Source organism: Babylonia areolata, chromosome 30 (assembly GCF_041734735.1).
Source record: "Babylonia areolata isolate BAREFJ2019XMU chromosome 30, ASM4173473v1, whole genome shotgun sequence".
In the NCBI taxonomy this organism is placed as follows: Eukaryota; Metazoa; Mollusca; class Gastropoda; order Neogastropoda; family Buccinidae; genus Babylonia; species Babylonia areolata.
In genome coordinates, this window is record NC_134905.1 from 19,598,025 (window position 1) to 19,619,286 (window position 21,262).

General features: G+C 42.4%; 1 protein-coding gene across 1 annotated transcript in view; it reads left to right on the forward strand.

The window, feature by feature from the left end:
- Positions 1–660: 660 nt before the first annotated feature.
- The window catches only part of LOC143275478 (gamma-tubulin complex component 3 homolog), a 66,996-nt gene continuing 46,394 nt past the window's right edge, over positions 661–21,262 (forward strand). The window contains exons 1-16 of the mRNA XM_076579627.1: positions 661–667; positions 1,219–1,264; positions 2,292–2,353; positions 3,457–3,524; positions 8,521–8,616; positions 9,027–9,162; positions 9,443–9,529; positions 9,971–10,045; positions 10,967–11,139; positions 11,491–11,607; positions 12,541–12,618; positions 13,215–13,510; positions 15,833–15,936; positions 17,767–17,829; positions 19,300–19,418; positions 20,892–21,017. Of these exons, the coding sequence (XP_076435742.1) occupies positions 661–667; positions 1,219–1,264; positions 2,292–2,353; positions 3,457–3,524; positions 8,521–8,616; positions 9,027–9,162; positions 9,443–9,529; positions 9,971–10,045; positions 10,967–11,139; positions 11,491–11,607; positions 12,541–12,618; positions 13,215–13,510; positions 15,833–15,936; positions 17,767–17,829; positions 19,300–19,418; positions 20,892–21,017 (1,653 nt within the window). The remainder of the gene's footprint in view (positions 668–1,218; positions 1,265–2,291; positions 2,354–3,456; positions 3,525–8,520; positions 8,617–9,026; positions 9,163–9,442; positions 9,530–9,970; positions 10,046–10,966; positions 11,140–11,490; positions 11,608–12,540; positions 12,619–13,214; positions 13,511–15,832; positions 15,937–17,766; positions 17,830–19,299; positions 19,419–20,891; positions 21,018–21,262) is intronic.

Below are 21,262 nucleotides of genomic sequence, written 5' to 3' on the forward strand. Positions count from 1 at the left end.
CACATCATGATCCTTCGCTTCGCAGATGACATTGACTTTGTAGTACTTGACATCTCAATGTATTTTTCTGCAGTTTTGTCAGCCAGTGATGGGGCAGTATATGGTTTTATACTTCATGGCTACAGTCTGTTTACTTTATTTAGATTTGGGATTTATAGCTGAATTACCAAAGGCACATGCGTGCACAGACACAGAGCTGATTTGAATGCGCACACACGCGCGCGCACACCCACACACACACGCCACACACACCTTGAAAAAAAAAGAATAAAAAAGGTGAATAAATAATAGATAAGCTTACATAAATAAATAAATAATAATTATAGTATAGAAAAAGGTAGTAGTAGTAATAATAATAATAATAATAAAATAATAAAAATTAAATAAATAAATAAGGATAATAAATACAGCAGGGAAAAGTTCCAGTTCAATGACTTCCCCCCCCAAAAAAAGTCCAAAGCAAATGAAGTAAAGAAATGAAAAAAAATACAATAAAATAAAGAAGTCAACAGCAAAATATATTGTGAAATGAGAAATAATGGTAACTGATTCAACAGAGCTACTTTGCACCTTAAGTTATGCTTGAGATTCCGAAAAGAATGCAAGGAAGGTGACAAATATATATATACATATATATATACATATATATATATGCTAAGCATGAGTGGTCAGTCAATCTCGGCTGTTATAACCCAAGTATTGTCAGGCAAACAAACAGTGAAACACTGACATCTATAGGGAAAGTGTTATGTATATATAGAACTAGAAGCCTTCACCTGGATGCCCGAAGAAATGATTTCCGCCATTGGTTGACCACATTAAGCTGATACAGCATGATAGTGGCAGGAAACAAGTGCAGGTAACAACTTAACAACCCTTTGTTTCAAGACCACTTTGCAAAGATTGAGAACGGAAAGGAAATATGTATATATATATAGAAACCCTCCAAAGACTCTGGTTGGGTACAATATGAATTCTCTCTGAGGGAGAGAGAGCCAGTTTATGTATCAAGTAAAAGGTCCACTAGCTTGCTTTGTGATATATATATATATATTTATATTTATAATGAACTGGTGGCTTTGAAGACCATATTACAAAAAGTGTGTGTCACTGTCACAAAACTTCCCTAAACAACAAAGTAGTTTTTGAATGGTTTAATAACTTTAAAAAGGAATTTATTTAAATGATTAGTTTACCGTTATTTTCAATTTGTTTCAGATGCTGTTATACCTCATTATCAGTTTGCCCTGCGTATTTTGGGAAGGTTGGTAAACAATGATATATTTGTATTATAATTAAATTAACTTTCATGAGCCACTTGTTTTTGGTGTGTTTTTTTGTTTTGTTTTGGGTTTTTTGGGGTGTTTTTTTTTTTTTACCTTTTTCCTGTCAGGATAATTTATTGTATGTGAGTATGTTCATGTGAGCACAACTGTATACACACACACACACACACACACACACACACACACACACATGTATGTGTGTGTGCTTTTTGATCCATATGCCTCACTGATCACTGATGCACGCACACACACACACACACACACACACACACAAACTTATACACATACCGATACTCTCAGTTGCATTATATAGACAGATAAAATAACTTTGTTCACACACACACACACACACACACACACACACACACACACACACACATTGAGATTCTGTACTAAATTTTAAGATTTTTGTGGTGTATTACAAACTAATAATTGATATGCATCTGTGTGCATTTACTGTTTTCAAGTTGATAGTTCTATGGGCTCAGAGGGAAAGTACTCTCCTTAATCATCTATAAACTTAAAAAGACACTTATTTGTTTTTTGGTTTTTTTGTTTGTTTGTTCTTGTTTGTGTTTTTTTACGTGGGGATTAAATGAAAGAGTTTAGAGTACTTAAGTTAATATAACAAATAATGACAATAAATAAAAAAAATACTATCAATATTGGCAATAATATACTGCACACATACTGGCTCACTTAGTTGTTACTTAAGGCGTTCAATGTAGAAAATTAGGTGCTATTTTCTTTTCGTAAAAGATTAATGATTATAATACAAATTATATACAGTCATGATAGTCAATTTATTAAAAAAAAAAAATCATCTTTAGCATTGATCATTTGATGAATTTTTTTTTTTTTTTTTTTTTTTTCTGTTATAGCGCACTTTGTATGTATTGTTAGAGTATGGAAATGCCTTTTATTTTTTTCAGTCATAGATTTATACTTATTATAGATTGTTAATGCTTACATAAAGATACATGGACTTTTTGATTTCTTTTGCAGTAGCAATTCTTCAGCTAACCAGGGAGATGAGTTTCAAGTTGTGGAGAAAATCAAACGTCACTGTAAGTAATTTTTATTCAAGAAGTTACATCAAATTCTTGTAAATAACATGTTTCACTTTTATTGTTGTTGTTGTTCTAAAAGGTTGGAGTTTTTTTGGGGGGGGGGTTGGGGTTTTTTTCACTTATTGGCATATATTTGATTTTGAAAAACTTAGCCGTATGAAGAGCACAGGAACAGGAGTCATGATGGCTGCCGGAAAAAGAGGGCGCTAACCAGCGGGACAAAGGGGAGGTTACCTACTTCCAGGAGGTTATCGGCCGTAGTTTCGTTTTCCCCGCATAGGCGGATAGTAGTTTGCACAGGACAGGAATGTCAGACCCCTGCCGGAGTCTGCACTAGTTGGGTCACGGTAAGTATGTTATTTAAACATAATTTTAGATAGAAAATTTCCTTTTTGAACTCATCAGGAAAACCTCTGCTGTGATTTTCTTCAATTCCTTGAGTGATGAATTTATGATAATAGTAATAAAATTGATGATATATTCAGATGCATTTTCTGGATATCGGGCAGATGAAGTACTGATTATTAACAGTGACTGATCAGAAGAGGGTTTGTTTTTGACTCACTTGTGTAAACAAAGTGAGTCTATGTTTTAACCCGGTGTTCGGTTGTCTGTGTATGTGTCTGTGGTAAACTTTAACATTGACATTTTCTCTGCAAATATTTTGTCAGTTGACACCAAATTAGGCTTAAAAATAGGAAAAATTCTGTTCTTTCCAGTCATCTTGTTTAAAACAATATTGCACCTCTGGGATGGGCACAAAAAAATAAAAAATGAAGCCAAATTATATGCAAACCGCATTTACTGTTATATTTTTTGTATTCTCTAAACTTGGCACTTTGATCTGATATTCTGACCCAACAACAAGAGCAGTCATTATTATCATTTTTTTTTGTTCAAACAGGAACTTGTTTTGCTAAGCATGGAAGTTTTATTTATTTTTGCAAAACGTGTTTTGTTGCAGATAGTTAAAAAAAAAAAAAAAAAAAGGGGGGGAAATTACTCTGTAATTAATGCTAGGGGACTTAATTTGCCACAAGTGAGTCTTGAAGGCCTTGCCTCTCTTGTTTTTATTTTATTTTCATTTTTTCTGCTTTCAGTGGTGCGGCGAGGCAGAGACGAGGATGCCGCCACATTTGCGGAAATGCACAGGAAGCTTCAGTCTCAGGTGGGTTGTGTGTGTGCTCAGTTTCGATGCCCCTCCACTTCCGTGCTTGGGGTGAGTCCTGTCAATGTCGTCAGTGTCGGCAGATTCATGGGTGGCTGTTGTTTGAGGGACGTGGTGGCGGTCTCCACTCTGGGAGGGACGCTCACTCAGTCTGGCTCCTGCGACTAAGCCATTATGGTCGTTTGTAGGGGGCGTAGTAGGTGGTGTCCTAAGTACGTTAAAACAGAACAGGCACCACTGAACACCACCGAAGTGACTCAGCAGCAGTGCAGGGTCTCCTCAGGTGTGTGGCCTCCTGGCGACCTAACATCGATGGTTCCCTGTGGAATGCCGACGCTGGAACTGCGACGGACGAGCCCGGGTGTGGCCGTGTATGGGGGAATCTAAATGAGCGGCGTGGGAGTAATGCCACAAACGGTGCAGATGATGGGCAAAAAAAAAAAAAAAAGAAAGAAAGAAAAGGTTGTGTGTGTGAGTGCGTGCATGCGTGTCATGTGATTCTATTGTGCTTTGAGATGTTTGAAAGCACTACATAAATGTATGTTTAGTATTATTATTGTTGATATTACTGTGGAAAGCTTGTGTGTGTGTGTGTGCGTGCATGTCATGTGATTCTATTGTGCTTTGAGATGTTTGAAAGCACTACATAAATGTATGTTTAGTATTATTATTGTTGATATTACTGTGGAAAGCGTGTGTGTGTGTGTGTGTGTGTGACATATGATTCTAAAGTGCTTTGAGATGTTTGAAAGCACTACGTAAATGGATGTTTAACTACACATACTTAACCGTGACCCACTAGTGCCGGTAAGTATGTTACATAAACATAATTTTTAGGAAGAAAATTTCCTTTTAGTAGTAGTATTGTTGATATTGCTGTGGAAAGCATGTGTGTGTGTGTGTCTGACATGTGATTCTAAAGTGCTTTGAGATGTTTGAAAGCACTACGTAAATGTGTGTTTAGTATTATTATTGTTGATATGACTGTGGAAAGCAGTTTCTTTTTGTTTGCACAATAGGGGGGTAGAGGAGGTGCAGGGTAATGTGTGTGTGTGTGTTGGGGCTCATGTACGTTTATGTGTATTTGACTGTGCTTTCATATCTGTGAAACTGCATGTTTGGTGCATATCTGTTATGCATGTGTGGGTGTATGTGTGAATGTGTGTCTTCATGTTTTACATTTATTTGCTTATTTATCATCTTTTCTTTTTCTTTTTCTTTTTTTTAAATATTATTACTACCTCTTTTTATATTATAATTATTATTTATTTATTTATGTATTTATTTACTTATTTATGTACGCTTATCTATTATTTATTCACCTTTTTTTTTTCTCGAGGCCTGACTAAGCGCATTGGGCTACGCTGCTGGTCAGGCATCTGCTCTGGCAGATGTGGTGTAGCGTATATGGATTTGTCCGAACGCAGTGATGCCTCCTTGAGCTACTGAAACTGAAGCAAACTGCACAATAAACTCTGTAATTATTACTATTATTATTATTATTATCATGATGATTATTATTACTGTGGAAAGCAGAGTTTATTTTTGTTTGAACAACAGACTCTTGACTTTATTTCAGGAGAATGTGGAACAGACTGTGTTTATTTCTTGAATTTTTTTGTTCTTTGTTGTTGTTTGTTGTTGCTTTGTTTTTGTTTTTTTTTTGTCAGGCATGACTTTGTTCACAGTATTTTCATTTCCCTGACTTAGGTTGTGGCATCTTTAACATGTGGGTTTGATCTTCGGCGTGCAATTAAACATTAAGGAGACCAAGGCACTTTGAAGATTGGGTGGGTGTGGGGGGGGGGAAACAATTACCTTCAACCCTCAACACCACATGCAAAGCTAACAGGAATGGATGGACGCCGTGACTGTGAAACTGAAAGTTGAATGAGTTATCTCACCTGTTTTGGGGGGGATATTTTGTTGGTGCATGTCCTTGGTTTCCATGGAATAGAACAAAAAAAAAAAAAAACAAAAAAATGTTCTGCTCTAGAGTCAGACTTGGAAAAAGAGATCTCTGGAGAAATGTACGTTACCTATAACAGGAAACAGTCGTAACTAGTCGAGAGGGTTTTTTCCCAGAATGGGCTTACACACCACTTAACTCCAGTTATCTAATTACTTCTCTTACCACTGTCCACCATCACCAGTTATCTAATTACTTCCCTTGCAATCATCCACCACCACCAGTTACCCAGTTACTTCCCTTGCCACCAGTTACCAACACCAGTTATCAAATTACTTCTCGTGTCTCCCAGTGATGAAGAAGCCTTCAAAAAAAAGCATTCACTAAGATAAATTATCGAGTCACAGGTCCATAGTTGACACTTCTACAAAATTTCAGGAAAAATCTGTTAACGTTTTTCACGAACCTGTTGACAGTAAGAATTGTTCAGAAAGGCCTTAGCCTTGAACAACTTGGTCTTACAGGGCAGATTGCCAATACGTCATTTAACTCACCACTAATTCAGCCTGTGTTATTTGATTAGTTGGTTGCTGTTAACTCATTTCAGCCCTGCACCTAAGCATTACTAGGACTTCGTTGTTTCATGAAAACGGTTTCCACGTTCCTACACATACAAACCGCAAGCAAAGGGACTTAACTTCTACAGTTTATCCAGCATTGCAAAAGAAATAAAGATTTTTTTTTTTTTTAATAAAAAAAAAGATATAGGTCATGTTGGTTTTTTAACAGCCATAAGGGCAGTGAATTGATATCCACAGTATATTTGTATTTGTATTTCTTTTTATCACGACAGATTTCTGTGTGAAATTCGGGCTGCTCTCCCCAGGGAGAGTGCGTCACAACACTACAGCGCCACCCATTTTTTTGTATGTTTTCCTGCATGCAGTTTTTTTTAAAATTTGTTTTCCCTATTGAAGTGGATTTTTCTACAGAATTTTGCCAGGAACAACCCTTTTGTTGCCGTGGGTTCTCTTACGTGCGCTAAGTGCATGATGCGCACAGGACCTCGGTTTATCGTCTCATCCGAATAACTAGCATCCAGACCACCACTGGAGGTCTAGTGGAGAGGGAGAAAACGTCGGCGGCTGAGCCGTGATTCTAACCAGCGCGCTCAGATTCTCTCGCTTCCTAGGCGGACGTGTTACCTCTAGGCCATCACTCCACTATAGGGCTGGGCAGGCCCAGTCCTCTCCTCATGCTAATAATAATAAGAATAATAATAATAATGGTGTTTATATAGCGCTGAATCTTGTGCAGAGACAAATCAAAGCGCTTTCGCACCAGTCATTCACACGCATGCATAACTCTAAAACTGTAGAAACTAAAGACAAAGAAGGGCAGGCAAGGGAGGCTATTTTGGGGAGAGGTGGGTTTTAAGGCCAGACTTGAAAGAGCTGAGTGTGGAGACTTGACGAAGTGAAAGAGGAAGTTCATTCCAATCGCAAGGTCCAGAGACAGAGAAAGAACGGAGGCCGCCAACAGTCGAGTGTTTGAATCTGGGTATGCGTAAACAGAGTGGATCCAAAGCCGATCATAGTGAGCGAGATGGAGTGTAGAGGTGAAGGCAGCCGCAGAGATAGGAAGGGGCAGTTTTGTGAATGCATCTATAACATAGAGTGCTGATCTTGTACTTTATTCAGTGTGAGACGGGGAGCCAGTGGAGAAGTTGCAAAAGAGGAGTGATGTGCTCAGATCTTTTCTTTCTGAGGACGAGTCGGGTAGCAGAGTTTTGTATGCACTGAAGGGACTGAATGGATGAAGCAGGCAAACCAGACAATAGAGAGTTAGCGCTGTGTAAAGTCAGGCACCCATTCACACCTGGGTGGGGCGAGGTAACTGGCAGCAAAGTGCCTTTCCCAGGGGACACAACACAACACCATGCTAAAATAGAGCCTGGAACTCTGGTCACAGGACCATAAGTGCAGTTCATAACTGATTATGCCACAGTGCCCCAAACTGAAATACTAGTAGCCAGTGGAAAAGAGAGAGAGAAAAAAAAAGTCCATTTGTCACAGGATCATAAGTGCAGTTCATAACTGATTACGCCACAATGCCCCAAACTGAAATACTAGTAGCCAGTGGAAAAGAGAGAGAGAGAGAAAAAAAGTCCATTTGTCACAGGATCATAAGTGCAGTTCATAACTGATTATGCCACAGTGCCCCAAACTGAAATACTGAGTTCATTTTGCATCCTTGATGACAAAGTGTGTTCTTTGCCACTAGTGACATTGGTTTGTTTGTTATTTAAAAAAAAAAAAAAAAAAAAAAAGTATATATATATATATATTGCTCTGTTCTCTGTGTTTTTTTGTTTTTTTTGTTTGTTTGTTTTGTTTTGTTTTTCTTTGCTGCCCCATCATCTGCACCATTTCAGAGGCATTACTCCCACGCCGCTCATTTAGATTCCCCCATACACAGCCACACCCGGGTTAGTCCGTCACAGTTCCACCGTTGGCAGTCCGCAGGGAACCATCGATGTTAGGTTGCCAGGAGGCCACACACCAGAGGAGCTGTCTGTATACTTTGTCTGCAGTACAGTTTAGAAAATAAATACTGCTCTGTTCTGCCTGTATTCTTTGTCTGCAGTACAAATTATGGATTTAGAAAATAAATACTGCTCAGTTTTGTATACCTTGTATGCAGTGCAAATAAATGGATTTAAAAAAATACTCTTGCAGTCCACAAGTTTTTGAGTAAAACTGTAGTTTAATTAAACATACTTAACCGTGACCCACTAGTGCAGACTCCGACAGGGGTCTGATTCCTATCCTGTGCAAACTACTATCCGCCTATGCGGAGAAAACGAAAGTAGCTACGGCCGATAACCTCCTGTAGTAGGTTACCTCCCCATTGCATCCCTGACTACCGCCGTCTTCTTCCGGCAGCCATCTTGACTCCTGTTCCTGTGCTCTGCATATGGCTAAGTTGGGTTTTTTTGTAATTTTTGCCTGTCTACTGTATTTTTTCTCTCCCTGAGTCGACCGACTGATCTGATGGGATGGACATGGATCTTGGTATTTTTTTCAGGGTATCCTCAGAAACCGCTGGGCTGTGCTTCAGCTCTTCATGTCTCTGAGTGGAACGGGGCACAACACTGTAAAGGTCTGTCTGATTATCTCTCTTGTCAGTCACTCTCTTGTTTGTTGGTGTCAAGTGTGTGTATGTGTGTGTGTGTGTGTAATAGCAGTGCAGGTAGTGGTGGTGGCAGTTCTTTAATTTGTTCACATGTGTTTTAACATGTTAGACGGGATTCATGAACTTTATGTCTGTGTGTGTAGTGTATGTTTGCACGTTCATGCGCATCTGTCTGTATGTATTGATGGTTGGACAAAAGTACTGTACTTTCAAGAACAGAACATGTGATTTTGGACAAAATGATTGTTCCTTCTTCAGCTGACCAAGTGTGATTTGGGACAAAACAGCTTCTTCTTTTTTTTAAGAACAGACCAAGTGTGATTTTGGACAGAAGGATTGTGTCCTCAAGAACAGACCGAGTGTGATTTTGGACTGTAGGATTGTGTCCTCGAGAACAGACCGAGTGTGATTTTGGACAGAAGGATTGTGTCCTCAAGAACAGACCCAGTGTGATTTGGACAGAAGGATTGTGTCCTCAAGAACAGACCGAGTGTGATTTTGGACAGAAGGATTGTGTCCTCAAGAACAGACCGAGTGTGATTTTGGACAGAAGGATTGTGTCCTCAAGAACAGACCGAGTGTGATTTTGGACAGTAGGATTGTGTCCTCAAGAACAGACCGAGTGTGATTTTGGACAGAAGGATTGTGTCCTCAAGAACAGACCAAGTATGATTTTGGACAGAAGGATTGTGTCCTCAAGAACAGACCGAGTGTGATTTTGGACAGAAGGATTGTGTCCTCAAGAACAGACCGAGTGTGATTTTGGACAGAAGGATTGTGTCCTCAAGAACAGACCGAGTGTGATTTTGGACAGAAGGATTGTGTCCTCAAGAACAGACCAAGTATGATTTTGGACAGAAGGATTGTGTCCTCAAGAACAGACCAAGCGTGATTTTGGACAGTAGGATTGTGTCCTCAAGAACAGACCGAGTGTGATTTTGGACAGAAGGATTGTGTCCTCAAGAACAGACCGAGCATGATTTTGGACAGTATGATTGTGTCCTCAAGAACAGACCGAGCATGATTTTGGACAGAAGGATTGTGTCCTCAAGAACAGACCAAGCGTGATTTTGGACAGTAGGATTGTGTCCTCAAGAACAGACCGAGTGTGATTTTGGACAGAAGGATTGTGTCCTCAAGAACAGACCGAGTGTGATTTTGGACAGTAGGATTGTGTCCTCAAGAACAGACCAAGCGTGATTTTGGACAGTAGGATTGTGTCCTCAAGAACAGACCAAGTATGATTTTGGACAGAAGAATTGTGTCCTCAAGAACAGACCGAGTGTGATTTTGGACAGAAGGATTGTGTCCTCAAGAACAGACCAAGTGTGATTTTGGACAGAAGGATTGTGTCCTCAAGAACAGACCAAGCGTGATTTTGGACAGAAGGATTGTGTCCTCAAGAACAGACCCAAGTGTGATTTTGGACAGTAGGATTGTGTCCTCAAGAACAGACCAAGTATGATTTTGGTTTTCAGATAATATAAATAACTATTCACATAACAAAACTGGACTCATAGTTGTGTTTATGTGTGTGTGTGTGTGTGTATTCTGTAATTTTCTGCATTTTAAAGCATACGTGTTTCTGTAACTTTTTTTTTTTTTCTGTTTACACGTGTATTTGTTTGACTATCAAAGTGGGTTTTTCTACAGAATTGTCCCCGAACCAACTCTCTTGCAGCTGTGGGTTCTTTTCCATGCAGCTAAGGACATGCTACACACGGGACCTTGGTTTATCATCTGACTGATCCGAATGGCTAGCCGTCCAGACCACCAGTCAAGGTCCAGTGGAGGTGGGAGAGGAGGAGAAAACTCTGACGAGTGAGGGGTTTGATCCTGCTCTGTCAGATTCTCTTTCCCCAGGTGGATGCGTTACCACTTTTCCCAGGTGGATGTGTCACCACTGTCTTCTTCGTTCGTGGCCTGCAACTCCCATGTTCACTCGTTTGTACATGAGTGGGCTTTTACGTGTATGACCGTTTTTTTACCCCTGCCATGTAGGCAGCCATACTCCGCTTATGGGGGTGTGCGTGCTGGGTATGTTCTTGTTTCCATAACCCACTGAACAATGATATGGATGACAGGATTTTTAACGTACATATTTGATCTTCCGCTTGCACATACGCATGAAGGGGGTTCAGGCACTAAGCAGGTCTGGACATATGTTGACCTGGGAGATCGGGGAAAATCTCCACCCTTTACCCAGCAGGCGCCGTCACCAAGATTCGAACCCGAGACCCTCAGATTGAAAGTCCCAATGCTTTAACCACTCGGCTATTGTGCTCATCACCACTGTCAGATTCTGCCTTTTCCCAGGTGGATGTGTTACCACTGTCAGATTCTGCCTTTTCCCAGGTGGATGTGTTACCACTGTCAGATTCTGTCTTTTCCCAGGTGAATCCGTTACCACTGTCAGATTCTGCCTTTTCCCAGGTGGATGTGTTACCACTGTCAGATTCTGCCTTTTCCCAGGTGGATGTGTTACCACTGTCAGATTCTGTCTTTTCCCAGGTGAATCCGTTACCACTGTCAGGTTCTGTCTTTTCCCAGGTGAATGTGTTACCACTGTCAGATTCTGCCTTTTCCCAGGTGGGTGTGTTACCACTGTCAGATTCTGTTTTTTCCCAGGTGAATCCGTTACCACTGTCAGATTCTGACTTTTCCCAGGTGGATGTGTTACCACTGTCAGATTCTGCCTTTTCCCAGGTGGATGTGTTACCACTGTCAGATTCTGCCTTTTCCCAGGTGGATGTGTTACCACTGTCAGATTCTGTCTTTTCCCAGGTGAATCCGTTACCACTGTCAGATTCTGTCTTTTCCCAGGTGAATGTGTTACCACTGTCAGATTCTGCCTTTTCCCAGGTGGATGTGTTACCACTGTCAGATTCTGCCTTTTCCCAGGTGGATGTGTTACCACTGTCAGATTCTGCCTTTTCCCAGGTGGATGTGTTACCACTGTCAGATTCTGTCTTTTCCCAGGTGAATCCGTTACCACTGTCAGGTTCTGTTTTTTCCCAGGTGAATCCGTTGCCACTGTCAGATTCTGTCTTTTCCCAGGTGAATGTGTTACCACTGTCAGATTCTGCCTTTTCCCAGGTGGGTGTGTTACCACTGTCAGATTCTGTTTTTTCCCAGGTGAATCCGTTACCACTGTCAGATTCTGACTTTTCCCAGGTGGATGTGTTACCACTGTCAGATTCTGTCTTTTCCCAGGTGGATGTGTTACTGTCAGATTCTGTCTTTTCGCAGGTGGATATGTTACCACTGTCATATTCTGTCCATACCCAGTTGGATACGTTATCACTGTCAGATTCTGTCTTTTCCCAGGTGGATGTGCTATCACTATCAGATTCTGTCTTTTCGCAGGTGGATACATTACCACTGTCAGATTCTGTCTATACCCAGGTGGATACGTTATCACTGTCAGATTCTGTCTTTTCCCAGGTGGATGTGCTGTCACTATCAGATTCCCTGTTTTCCCAGGTGGATACGTTACCACTGTCAGTTTCTGTCTTTTCCCAGGTGGGTGTGTTACCACTGTAAAATTCTGTTTTTTTCCAGGTGGATACGTTACCGCTGTCAGTTTCTGTTTTTTCCCAGGTGGATGTTTTACCACTGTCAGATTCTGTCTTTTCACAGGTGAATCCGTTACCACTGTCGGGTTCTGTCTTTTCGCAGGTGGATATGTTACCACTGTCATATTCTGTCCATACCCAGGTGGATACATTATCACTGTCAGATTCTGTCTTTTCCCAGGTGGATGTGCTGTCACTATCAGATTCCCTGTTTTCCCAGGTGGATACGTTACCACTGTCAGTTTCTGTCTTTTCCCAGGTGGATACGTTATCACTATCAGTTTCTGTCTTTTCCCAGGTGGATGTGCTATCACTATCAGATTCCCTGTTTTCCCAGGTGGATACGTTACCACTGTCAGTTTCTGTCTTTTCCCAGGTGGATACGTTATCACTGTCAGACTCTGCCTTTTCCCAGGTGGGTGTGTTACCACTGTCAGATTCGGTCTTTTCCCAGGTGAATCCGTTACCGTTGTCGGATTCTGTCTTTTCCCAGGTGGATGTGCTATCACTATCAGATTCCCTGTTTTCCCAGGTGGATACGTTACCACTGTCAGTTTCTGTCTTTTCCCAGGTGGGTGTGTTACCACTGTCAGATTCTGTTTTTTTCCAGGTGGATACGTTACCACTGTCAGTTTCTGTTTTTTTCCCAGGTGGATGTGTTACCAGTCAGATTCTGTCCTTTCCCAGGTGAGTCCATTACCGCTGTCGGATTCTGTCTTTTCGCAGATGGATGTGTTACCACTGTCAGATTCTCCTTTTAAACAGGTGGATATGTTACCACTGTCAGTTTCTCTCTTTACCCAGGTGGATGCGTTACCAGTCAGATTCTGTCTTTTGCCAGGTGGATATGTTACCACTGTCAGATTCTCTCTTTACCCAGGTGGATACGTTACCACGAGGCCACCCCGCCAGTCCACATAAAACTTTGAGTTAAACATTTTTACTCTTTTTTTTTGTTTGTTTGTTTTTTAGTGGTTTTTTGTTGGTTTTTTTTTTTTTTTCGGTTTACAGCAAATGATTAGCAGCAGCCTCTTCAACAGCCAGCCGCTGCCCTCCCACCACCACCACCACACCACCACCACCACCTCCACCCCCGTGTCCCTCCCCTCACAGCCCACGGAGCGCGACACGGAGCGTGTCACCGGTCGCCCCGCGCTGGACACGGCTGTGGGTCTCCCGGGCCTGACGCAGGGGGCGCCGTCGTCTCTGCAGTCCCAGCACACCACGCTCAGCAGCGGCATCAGCAGCATCCGCTGCGACGGGGCCAGCGACGGGCCCACGCCCGTTCCGCAGTCCTTCTTCCCCAGGTGTGTGTGTGTGTGTGGTACATGGTGGTCGGCTGTTTGCTGGGTGGAGTTTGTGAGTCTGTGTGTGTGTGTGTGTGATTGTCAGTCTGTGCGACTGAGATCATACACAGTGTGATAGTTATGTCCAACTTAGATCATACACATTATGATAATCAGTCTGTCTGACTAATATCGTACACAATGTGATAGTCATGTCTGACTAGGATCATACACAGTATGAAAGTTTGTCCAACTAGGAGCCTTCACAGTAGAATAATCTGTCTGTCCGACATAGATCATACACAGTATGATAGACAGTTTGACCGACTAAGACCAATTACTGTGTGATAGACGGTCTGTCTGACTAAGACCATTCATTATATGATAGACGGTCTGTCCCACTAAGACCGTTCACTATATGATAGACGGTCTGTCCGACTAAGACCATTCATTATATGATAGACGGTCTGTCCCACTAAGACCATTCACTATATGATAGACGGTCTGTCCCACTAAGATCATTCACTATATGATAGACAGTCGGTTCCACTAAGACCATTCACTATATGATAGACAGTCTGTCCCACTAAGACCATTCACTATATGATAGACGGTCTGTCCCACTAAGATCATTCACTATATGATAGACAGTCGGTTCCACTAAGACCATTCACTATATGATAGACAGTCTGTCCCACTAAGACCATTCACTATATGATAGACAGTCTGTCCCACTAAGACCATTCACTATATGACAGACAGTCTGTCCGACTGAGACTATTCACTATATGATAGACAGTCTGTCCCACTAAGACCATTCACTATATGATAGACAGTCTGTCCCACTAAGACCATTCACTATATGACAGACAGTCTGTCCGACTGAGACTATTCACTATATGATAGACGGTCTGTCCCACTAAGACCATTCACTATATGATAGACAGTCTGTCCGACTAAGACCATTCACTATATGATAGACAGTCTGTCCCACTAAGACCATTCACTATATGATAGACAGTCTGTCCCACTGAGACCAATCACTATATGACAGACAGTCTGTCCCACTGAGACCATTCACTATATGACAGACAGTCTGTCCCACTGAGACCATTCACTATATGATAGACAGTCTGTCCCACTGAGACCAATCACTATATGACAGACAGTCTGTCCCACTGAGACCATTCACTATATGATAGACAGTCTGTCCCACTAAGACCATTCACTATATGACAGACAGTCTGTCCGACTGAGACTATTCGCTATATGATAGACAGTCTGTCCCACAAAGACCATTCACTATATGACAGACGGTCTGTCCGAAAAAGACCATTCATTATATGATAGTCTGTCCCACTAAGATACTATATGATAGTCAGTTTGTCTAAGACCATTCACCATATAATAGACGGTCTGTCCCACTAAGACCATTCAATATATGATAGACAGTCTGTCCGACTAAGACCATTCACTATATGATAGACAGTCTGTCCCACTAAGATCATACACAATATGATAGTCGTGTCCGACTAAGATTGGCTGTCCGACTAAGATCATACACAGGAAGATAGACAGTCTGTCCAACTAAGGTGATACACAATATGATAGTCAGTCTGTCCAAGATCATTCACAATATGGTAGTCAGTCAGGTCCAGCTAAGACCATACACTATAATTATGATAGTCATGTCCCGACTAACACCATTCACAATATGATAGTCGGTTGTGTCCATGTTATTGTTGGTATGTGTTGTGTTTTATGGTTGTTATCATGTGTTGTATGGTTGTTATTGTATGTTGTGTGGTTGTTGTTATGTGTTTTTATTGCAGCACGTCTTATTGTTGATGTCATGTGTTGTTTAGCTGGCAGTATAAGTTTTATTGTTTGTGTGTGTTGCATTATTATTGATATGTGGTGTAGGATTGTTCATATTTGTTGTATTGTTGTTGGTATGTGTTCTGTGAAAGTTGTCGAATGTAACGTTGTTGTTGGTATGTGTTAAATGGTTGATGGTATGTGTTGCGCTGTTGTTGGTATGTGTTATATGGTTGATGTTATGTGTTGCATTGTTGATGGTGTGTTAAATGATTGATGGCATGTGTTGCACTGTTGATGGTATGTGTTAAATGGTTGATGTTATGTGTTGCACTGTTGTTGGTATGTGTTAAATGGTTGAGGGTATGTGTTGCACTGTTGTTGGTATGTGTGAAATAGTGGTATGTGTTGCATTGTTGATGGTATTTGTTCTGTTGTTGATGGCATTTGTGTCATGATCGTCATTTATGTGTTACATTGTTTGTTATTGATACGTGTTGCATGGTTTCCACTGCGTGTTAACAGTTCGTATACCACACCATATACCGCACCACACACGCCCTGGCATGGCGACCCCGCACGGAAATCGCCTGATGCGTTCAACAAAAATGCTGTGCTGAGTGCCCGAGGTATGTACCTCTTACATCAGTTTTATCATGGTCATTCTTTTCTCACTGCACTTGCAGTTTAATGGCTGCACAAGGGACATGGTTTCATCATCAGTCATGGTTTCTGAAATCTTGTGTAATATCATGACTGTACTGGAACAACAAGGGCATCAGGCTCAGCACCAAAATCAAAACCTACAGAGCTGTTGTGCTGACCACCTTGTACTGCTGTGAAACATGGACGACGTATCACCGTCACATTCAACAACTTGAGCAGTTTCACCAGAGATGCCTACGAAAGATCCTCGGCATAAAATGGCAATACAGGGTCTCCAACCTCCAGGTCCTAGAGAGGAGCGGCCTGCCCACCATCGAAAGCCTGCTGATCCAGTGCCAGCTACAGCTGGACAGGACACTTTGTCCGCATGACAGACAGCAGGATCCCGAAGATGCTTTTGTATGGCCAGCTGAAGGAAGGCCACTGTGAACTTGGAAGACCCTGCAAGCGCTTTAAGGACACCTTGAAGACAAACCTCAAAGCCTGTGACATAGACATCGCTTCCTGGGAAACAGATGCCCTTGACCTTGACCGCTCTCGCTGGAGGATGCTGTGCTCTAGTGGCTTAAAGACGTTTGAAAACAAGAGAACGCTGGCCATTAAGGAGAAGCGTGAGCGAAGGAAGCAGGGCTCAACTTGTGGAGACGTTTTCCCTTGCAACACCTGTGGGAAGTGCTGCGCATCCAGAATCGGCCTCTTCTCCCATATGAGGACACACACTGACAGACAAGCCTGCCTGCCTACTCATCCGTCGGTCCGACGGGAGACTCCATTATCATCATCACCACTGGAAGGAGAGGATTGGGTCCACTGTTCTCAGTGGATAAGATAAGTTTACTGCCCGGCTGGCCTTAAAAGGCTATGGAACCCTTAAGGCCAGACACTACAGTCAAATAACGACTTTTTTTTCTCTCCGACTATGTCTCTCTTTTTTTTGTCTACTAGGTGTATCATCACTTGGGGATCACAAAAAAAAGTGTTCTTAGATTTCTGTGAATACCCTTTACTATGGAAACAAATCAAAATGGCCACTAAACAATGTATCAAAGAAATCGGGTTTGTGGTGCATGCAGACACATTTTGTTATTTGGACTTGATACACAATGACATTATCTTCATTTTCATGTGAGATTGTGTTGATTCTTCAGTTATTGTACTTTTTATGAATTTTTGAAATTTTGGGTATCGCGAAATCCTCAAAATTTACCAATGGGTAAAAAAAATTGCAACAGCTGTGAATTAAAACCCAGAGAATATTTTCATACATACTCACGACAGAACTTCAATAACATGTCATAAAGCAATCATGCAGAGTCTCGTGGTTGTAGGTTTATTCATCATTGAGCAAGTCCAAGATATGTTGTCAAGGCCAGAAACTTGACAACTTGCATCGAAGTCCAAGGGAACAAAATAAACACTTACAGCAAGCAACCTTTATTGGCATTTTTTTCATTGTTTCATTGTTAAAGACATCTTTACAGTGGAAAAACTTATGCACGTGATAGAAGAGGTGTTCAGAATCCATCAAAAACCCAAAGCATGACAAATCATCATTTTGGTCTCTTTTTGCACTGCCGTGTCCCCCCTTAACCTTTAACTGGAGTTTTTATGACAGTTGTTGGAGGTTTTTCGAAGCCTGGAGGTTCCCTCTCTACCCTGTGTGTGGTTCACACACACACACACACACACAGACCCATGTTTGTGAAGAGCTTAGAACTTGGGTCTCTAACGGAGGATACGCGCTACGTAAGTGTCCATTTCATCGTCTTGATGTGGGATGTGTTTGATTGCAGAGCACCAAACCTCTCTGGTGTTACGTAACTCCAGGACTGTGACCTCTCACCGTGGGGACAACAGTGAGTGGATGACTGCTTTCTGGGACTCTCCTTGTCTGTTTCCTTCCTAGCTCTCACCCTATGTTAGCTTAACCCTCTGTCTTCCTTTCTCTCCCTTCCAGCCTCTGTTAGCTTTACCCTCTGTCTCCCTTTCTCCCTTCCAGCCTCTATTAGCTTTTCACTTGTCTCCCTTTCTCCCTTCCAGCCTCTGTTAGCTTTTCCCTCTGTCTCCCTTTCTCCCTTCCAGCCTCTGTTAGCTTTTCCCTCTGTCTCCCTTTCTCCATTCCAGCCTCTATTAGCTTTTCACTTGTCTCCCTTTCTCTCCCTTCCAGCCTCTGTTAGCTTTTCACTTGTCTCCCTTTCTCCCTTCCAGCCTCTGTTAGCTTTTCCCTCTGTCTCCTTTTCTCCATTCCAGCCTCTATTAGCTTTTCACTTGTCTCCCTTTCTCTCCCTTCCAGCCTCTGTTAGCTTTTCACTTGTCTCCCTTTCTCCCTTCCAGCCTCTGTTAGCTTTTCACTTGTCTCCCTTTCTCCCTTCCAGCCTCTGTTAGCTTTTCCCTTGTCTCCCTTTCTCCCTTCCAGCCTCTGTTAGCTTTTCCCTGTCTCCCTTTCTCCCTTCCAGCCTCTGTTAGCTTAACCCTCTGTTTCCCTTTCTCCCTTCCAGCCTCTGTTAGCTTTTCCCTGTCTCCCTTTCTCCCTTCCAGCCTCTATTAGCTTTTCCCTCTGTCTCCCTTTCTCCCTTCCAGCCTCTGTTAGCTTTTCACTTGTCTCCCTTTCTCCCTTCCAGCCTCTGTTAGCTTTTCACTTGTCTCCCTTTCTCCCTTCCAGCCTCTGTTAGCTTTTCCCTCTGTCTCCCTTTCTCCCTTCCAGCCTCTGTTAGCTTTTCACTTGTCTCCCTTTCTCCCTTCCAGCCTCTGTTAGCTTTTCCCTCTGTCCTCCTTTCTCCCTGCCACCCTCTGTTAGCTTTTCCTTCGACTTAAACAGGCTGAGAGAGTGTGGTATGAGTGATGAGCCTTCGAACACACGTGTGCTTTAAGATACTGTGTAAGAGCCCACCCCCAGTTTGCACACATTTCACCCTGGTGGGCGTTTTCTGGATACTTTACCCTTTTGCAGGAGTCCATTTCCCAAGTTTCACCACACACACAGCGCTGGCCAGGTTTGGAGTGAGAACAAAACACTGGCAGCTGAAACAGGACACAGTGTTATATATAGTAACGTCATGTACTCACTTGGTTTTTCAGTAACACGTCGACATGACATCTCATGTAGACGTTGTCTATCTTCAGGTTATTCTGCACTGCTTTGTTAAGCAACACAGTTGCAAGTAGCAAACAGTCATCGTAAGTTCTTTTTTTTTTTCTTTTTTTTTTCCCCCAGAGTAGGGATGTTGGGGTGTTACAAGATATTGGTAGTTTACAAGGTAGTTTACGGTAATTTCCAGTGGGGTTGATAAAGCGGTAGTGTACGGTATCCATGGTGCTGTCGACAGCCTCCTCCGAGATACCGGAGGCGGAGTTGGTGAAGGACGTCATCTACGCTTTCCAAGGCATTGAGGGCAAGTGGATCAAGCTGGACTCTGGCAGGGATGGCTACAGGATAGATTCACAGGTAACTTGGGTTTGTGTGTGTATGTGTTGGGGTGTTTGTGTGTGTGATAGTGTGTTTGTGTGATGGGGTGTTTGTGTGTGTGTGATAGTGTATTTGTGTTGGGGGTCTGGGTGTGTGTGAGTGTTGGTGTTTGTGTGTGTGTGTGTTATTAGGGGATGTGTGTTCCGGGATGTGTATTGGTGTGTGTTAATGTGTATTGGGGGGTTGTGTATTAGGGTGTGTATTCGTGTGTGTGTGTGTATTGGGGTGGAGGGGGTGGGGCGTTGGGTGTGTGTGTGTGTGTGCGCTTTGAGTTGTGTGTGTCCATGTCTGTGTATTGGTGTGTGTGTGTTTCATCTGTGTGTGTGTTTCATTTGTGTATGTGTGTGTGTGTGTTAGCATGTGGGTGTGAGTATTGGTGTGCATGTTTGTTCAAGTTTTGCTGTCCCATCTTCCAAACCCAGAACAGTGTATCCTATGGAGCAACTCCCTTAAATATAATTATCTATTTTAATTAAAACAGTGCCTTCCCATGTAAGACATGCTCAGCTGTGCCAAACAATGTAAAAACTGACAGTTAAAACATGCATTGAAGCACAAAAACAACAGATTACTTTCATAACCCTGCACAGACGTCCAGCAAAACACTCAAGTGTTAATTTACGTTCATACACACATAAAACCATCACGCACACACTACACAGCGCTCATGATGCATGTATATCACACATCACAGTAACTAAACGATGCACACATCCTGCACAAGTCCCATCACGCTGGCTCTTCCGTCCACAGCCCAGCATAGCTCTGTTGTGTAGCGTTCTGTGATGGGCACAACATAGTTCTGTTGTGTAGCGTTCTGTGATGGGCACAACATAGTTCTGTTGTGTAGCATTCTGTGATGGGCACAACATAGTTCTGTTGTGGAGCGTTCTTTGACAGGCACAACATAGTTCTGTTGTGGAGCGTTCTGTGACAGGCACAACAGCCTAACACAGTTCTGTTGTGTAGAGTTCTGTGATGGGTACAACATAGTTCTGTTGTGTAGCGTTCTGTGACAGGCACAACAGCCTAACACAGTTCTGTTGTGTAGAGTTCTGTGATGGGTACAACATAGTTCTGTTGTGTACGGTTCTGTGACGGGCACAACATAGTTCTGTTGTGTAGAGTTCTGTGACAGGCACAACATAGTTCTGTTGTGTAGCGTTCTATGACAGGCACAACATAGTTCTGTTGTGTAGCATTCAGTGGTGGGCACAACATAGTTCTGTTGTGTAGCATTCAGTGGTGGGCACAACAGCTCAACATCGTTCTGTTGTGAAGCGTTCTGTGACGAGCACCACATAGTTCTGTTGTGCAGCATTTTCATGACGTGCACCAGAAATACACACAGTTATTCTTGTATAATGTATGAAAACAGCCACAAATCAAGGCGACGAAACCAAACCAAAATACAGCAGAAGTGATGCTGATCCAGCAGAGGATCTGTTACAGGCAGGCATCCCCAAGGCAGTGCGACACATCATCAGCAAACTGGCTGAGTGTGGCTGGCTGTACAACAAGATTCGAACCTACGTCGAGTCGAGAAGTGCTGACAAGGCATTTGGCTTGATCGGTCAGGTAAGTGGCGCCCACTGTGTTTTCCCGTTTCTGTCTGTGTGCGTGTGTTATGTGTTGTGTGTGTGCGTGTGTGTGTTTCTCTGTGTGTGTGTGTGTGTGCATGTGTGTTTCTCTGTGTATGTGTGTGTGTGTGTGTATTTGTATTTGTATTTCTTTTTTATTACAACAGATTTCTCTGTGTGAAATTCGGGCTGCTTTCCCCAGGGAGAGCGCGTCGCTACACTACAGCGCCACCCATTTTTTTG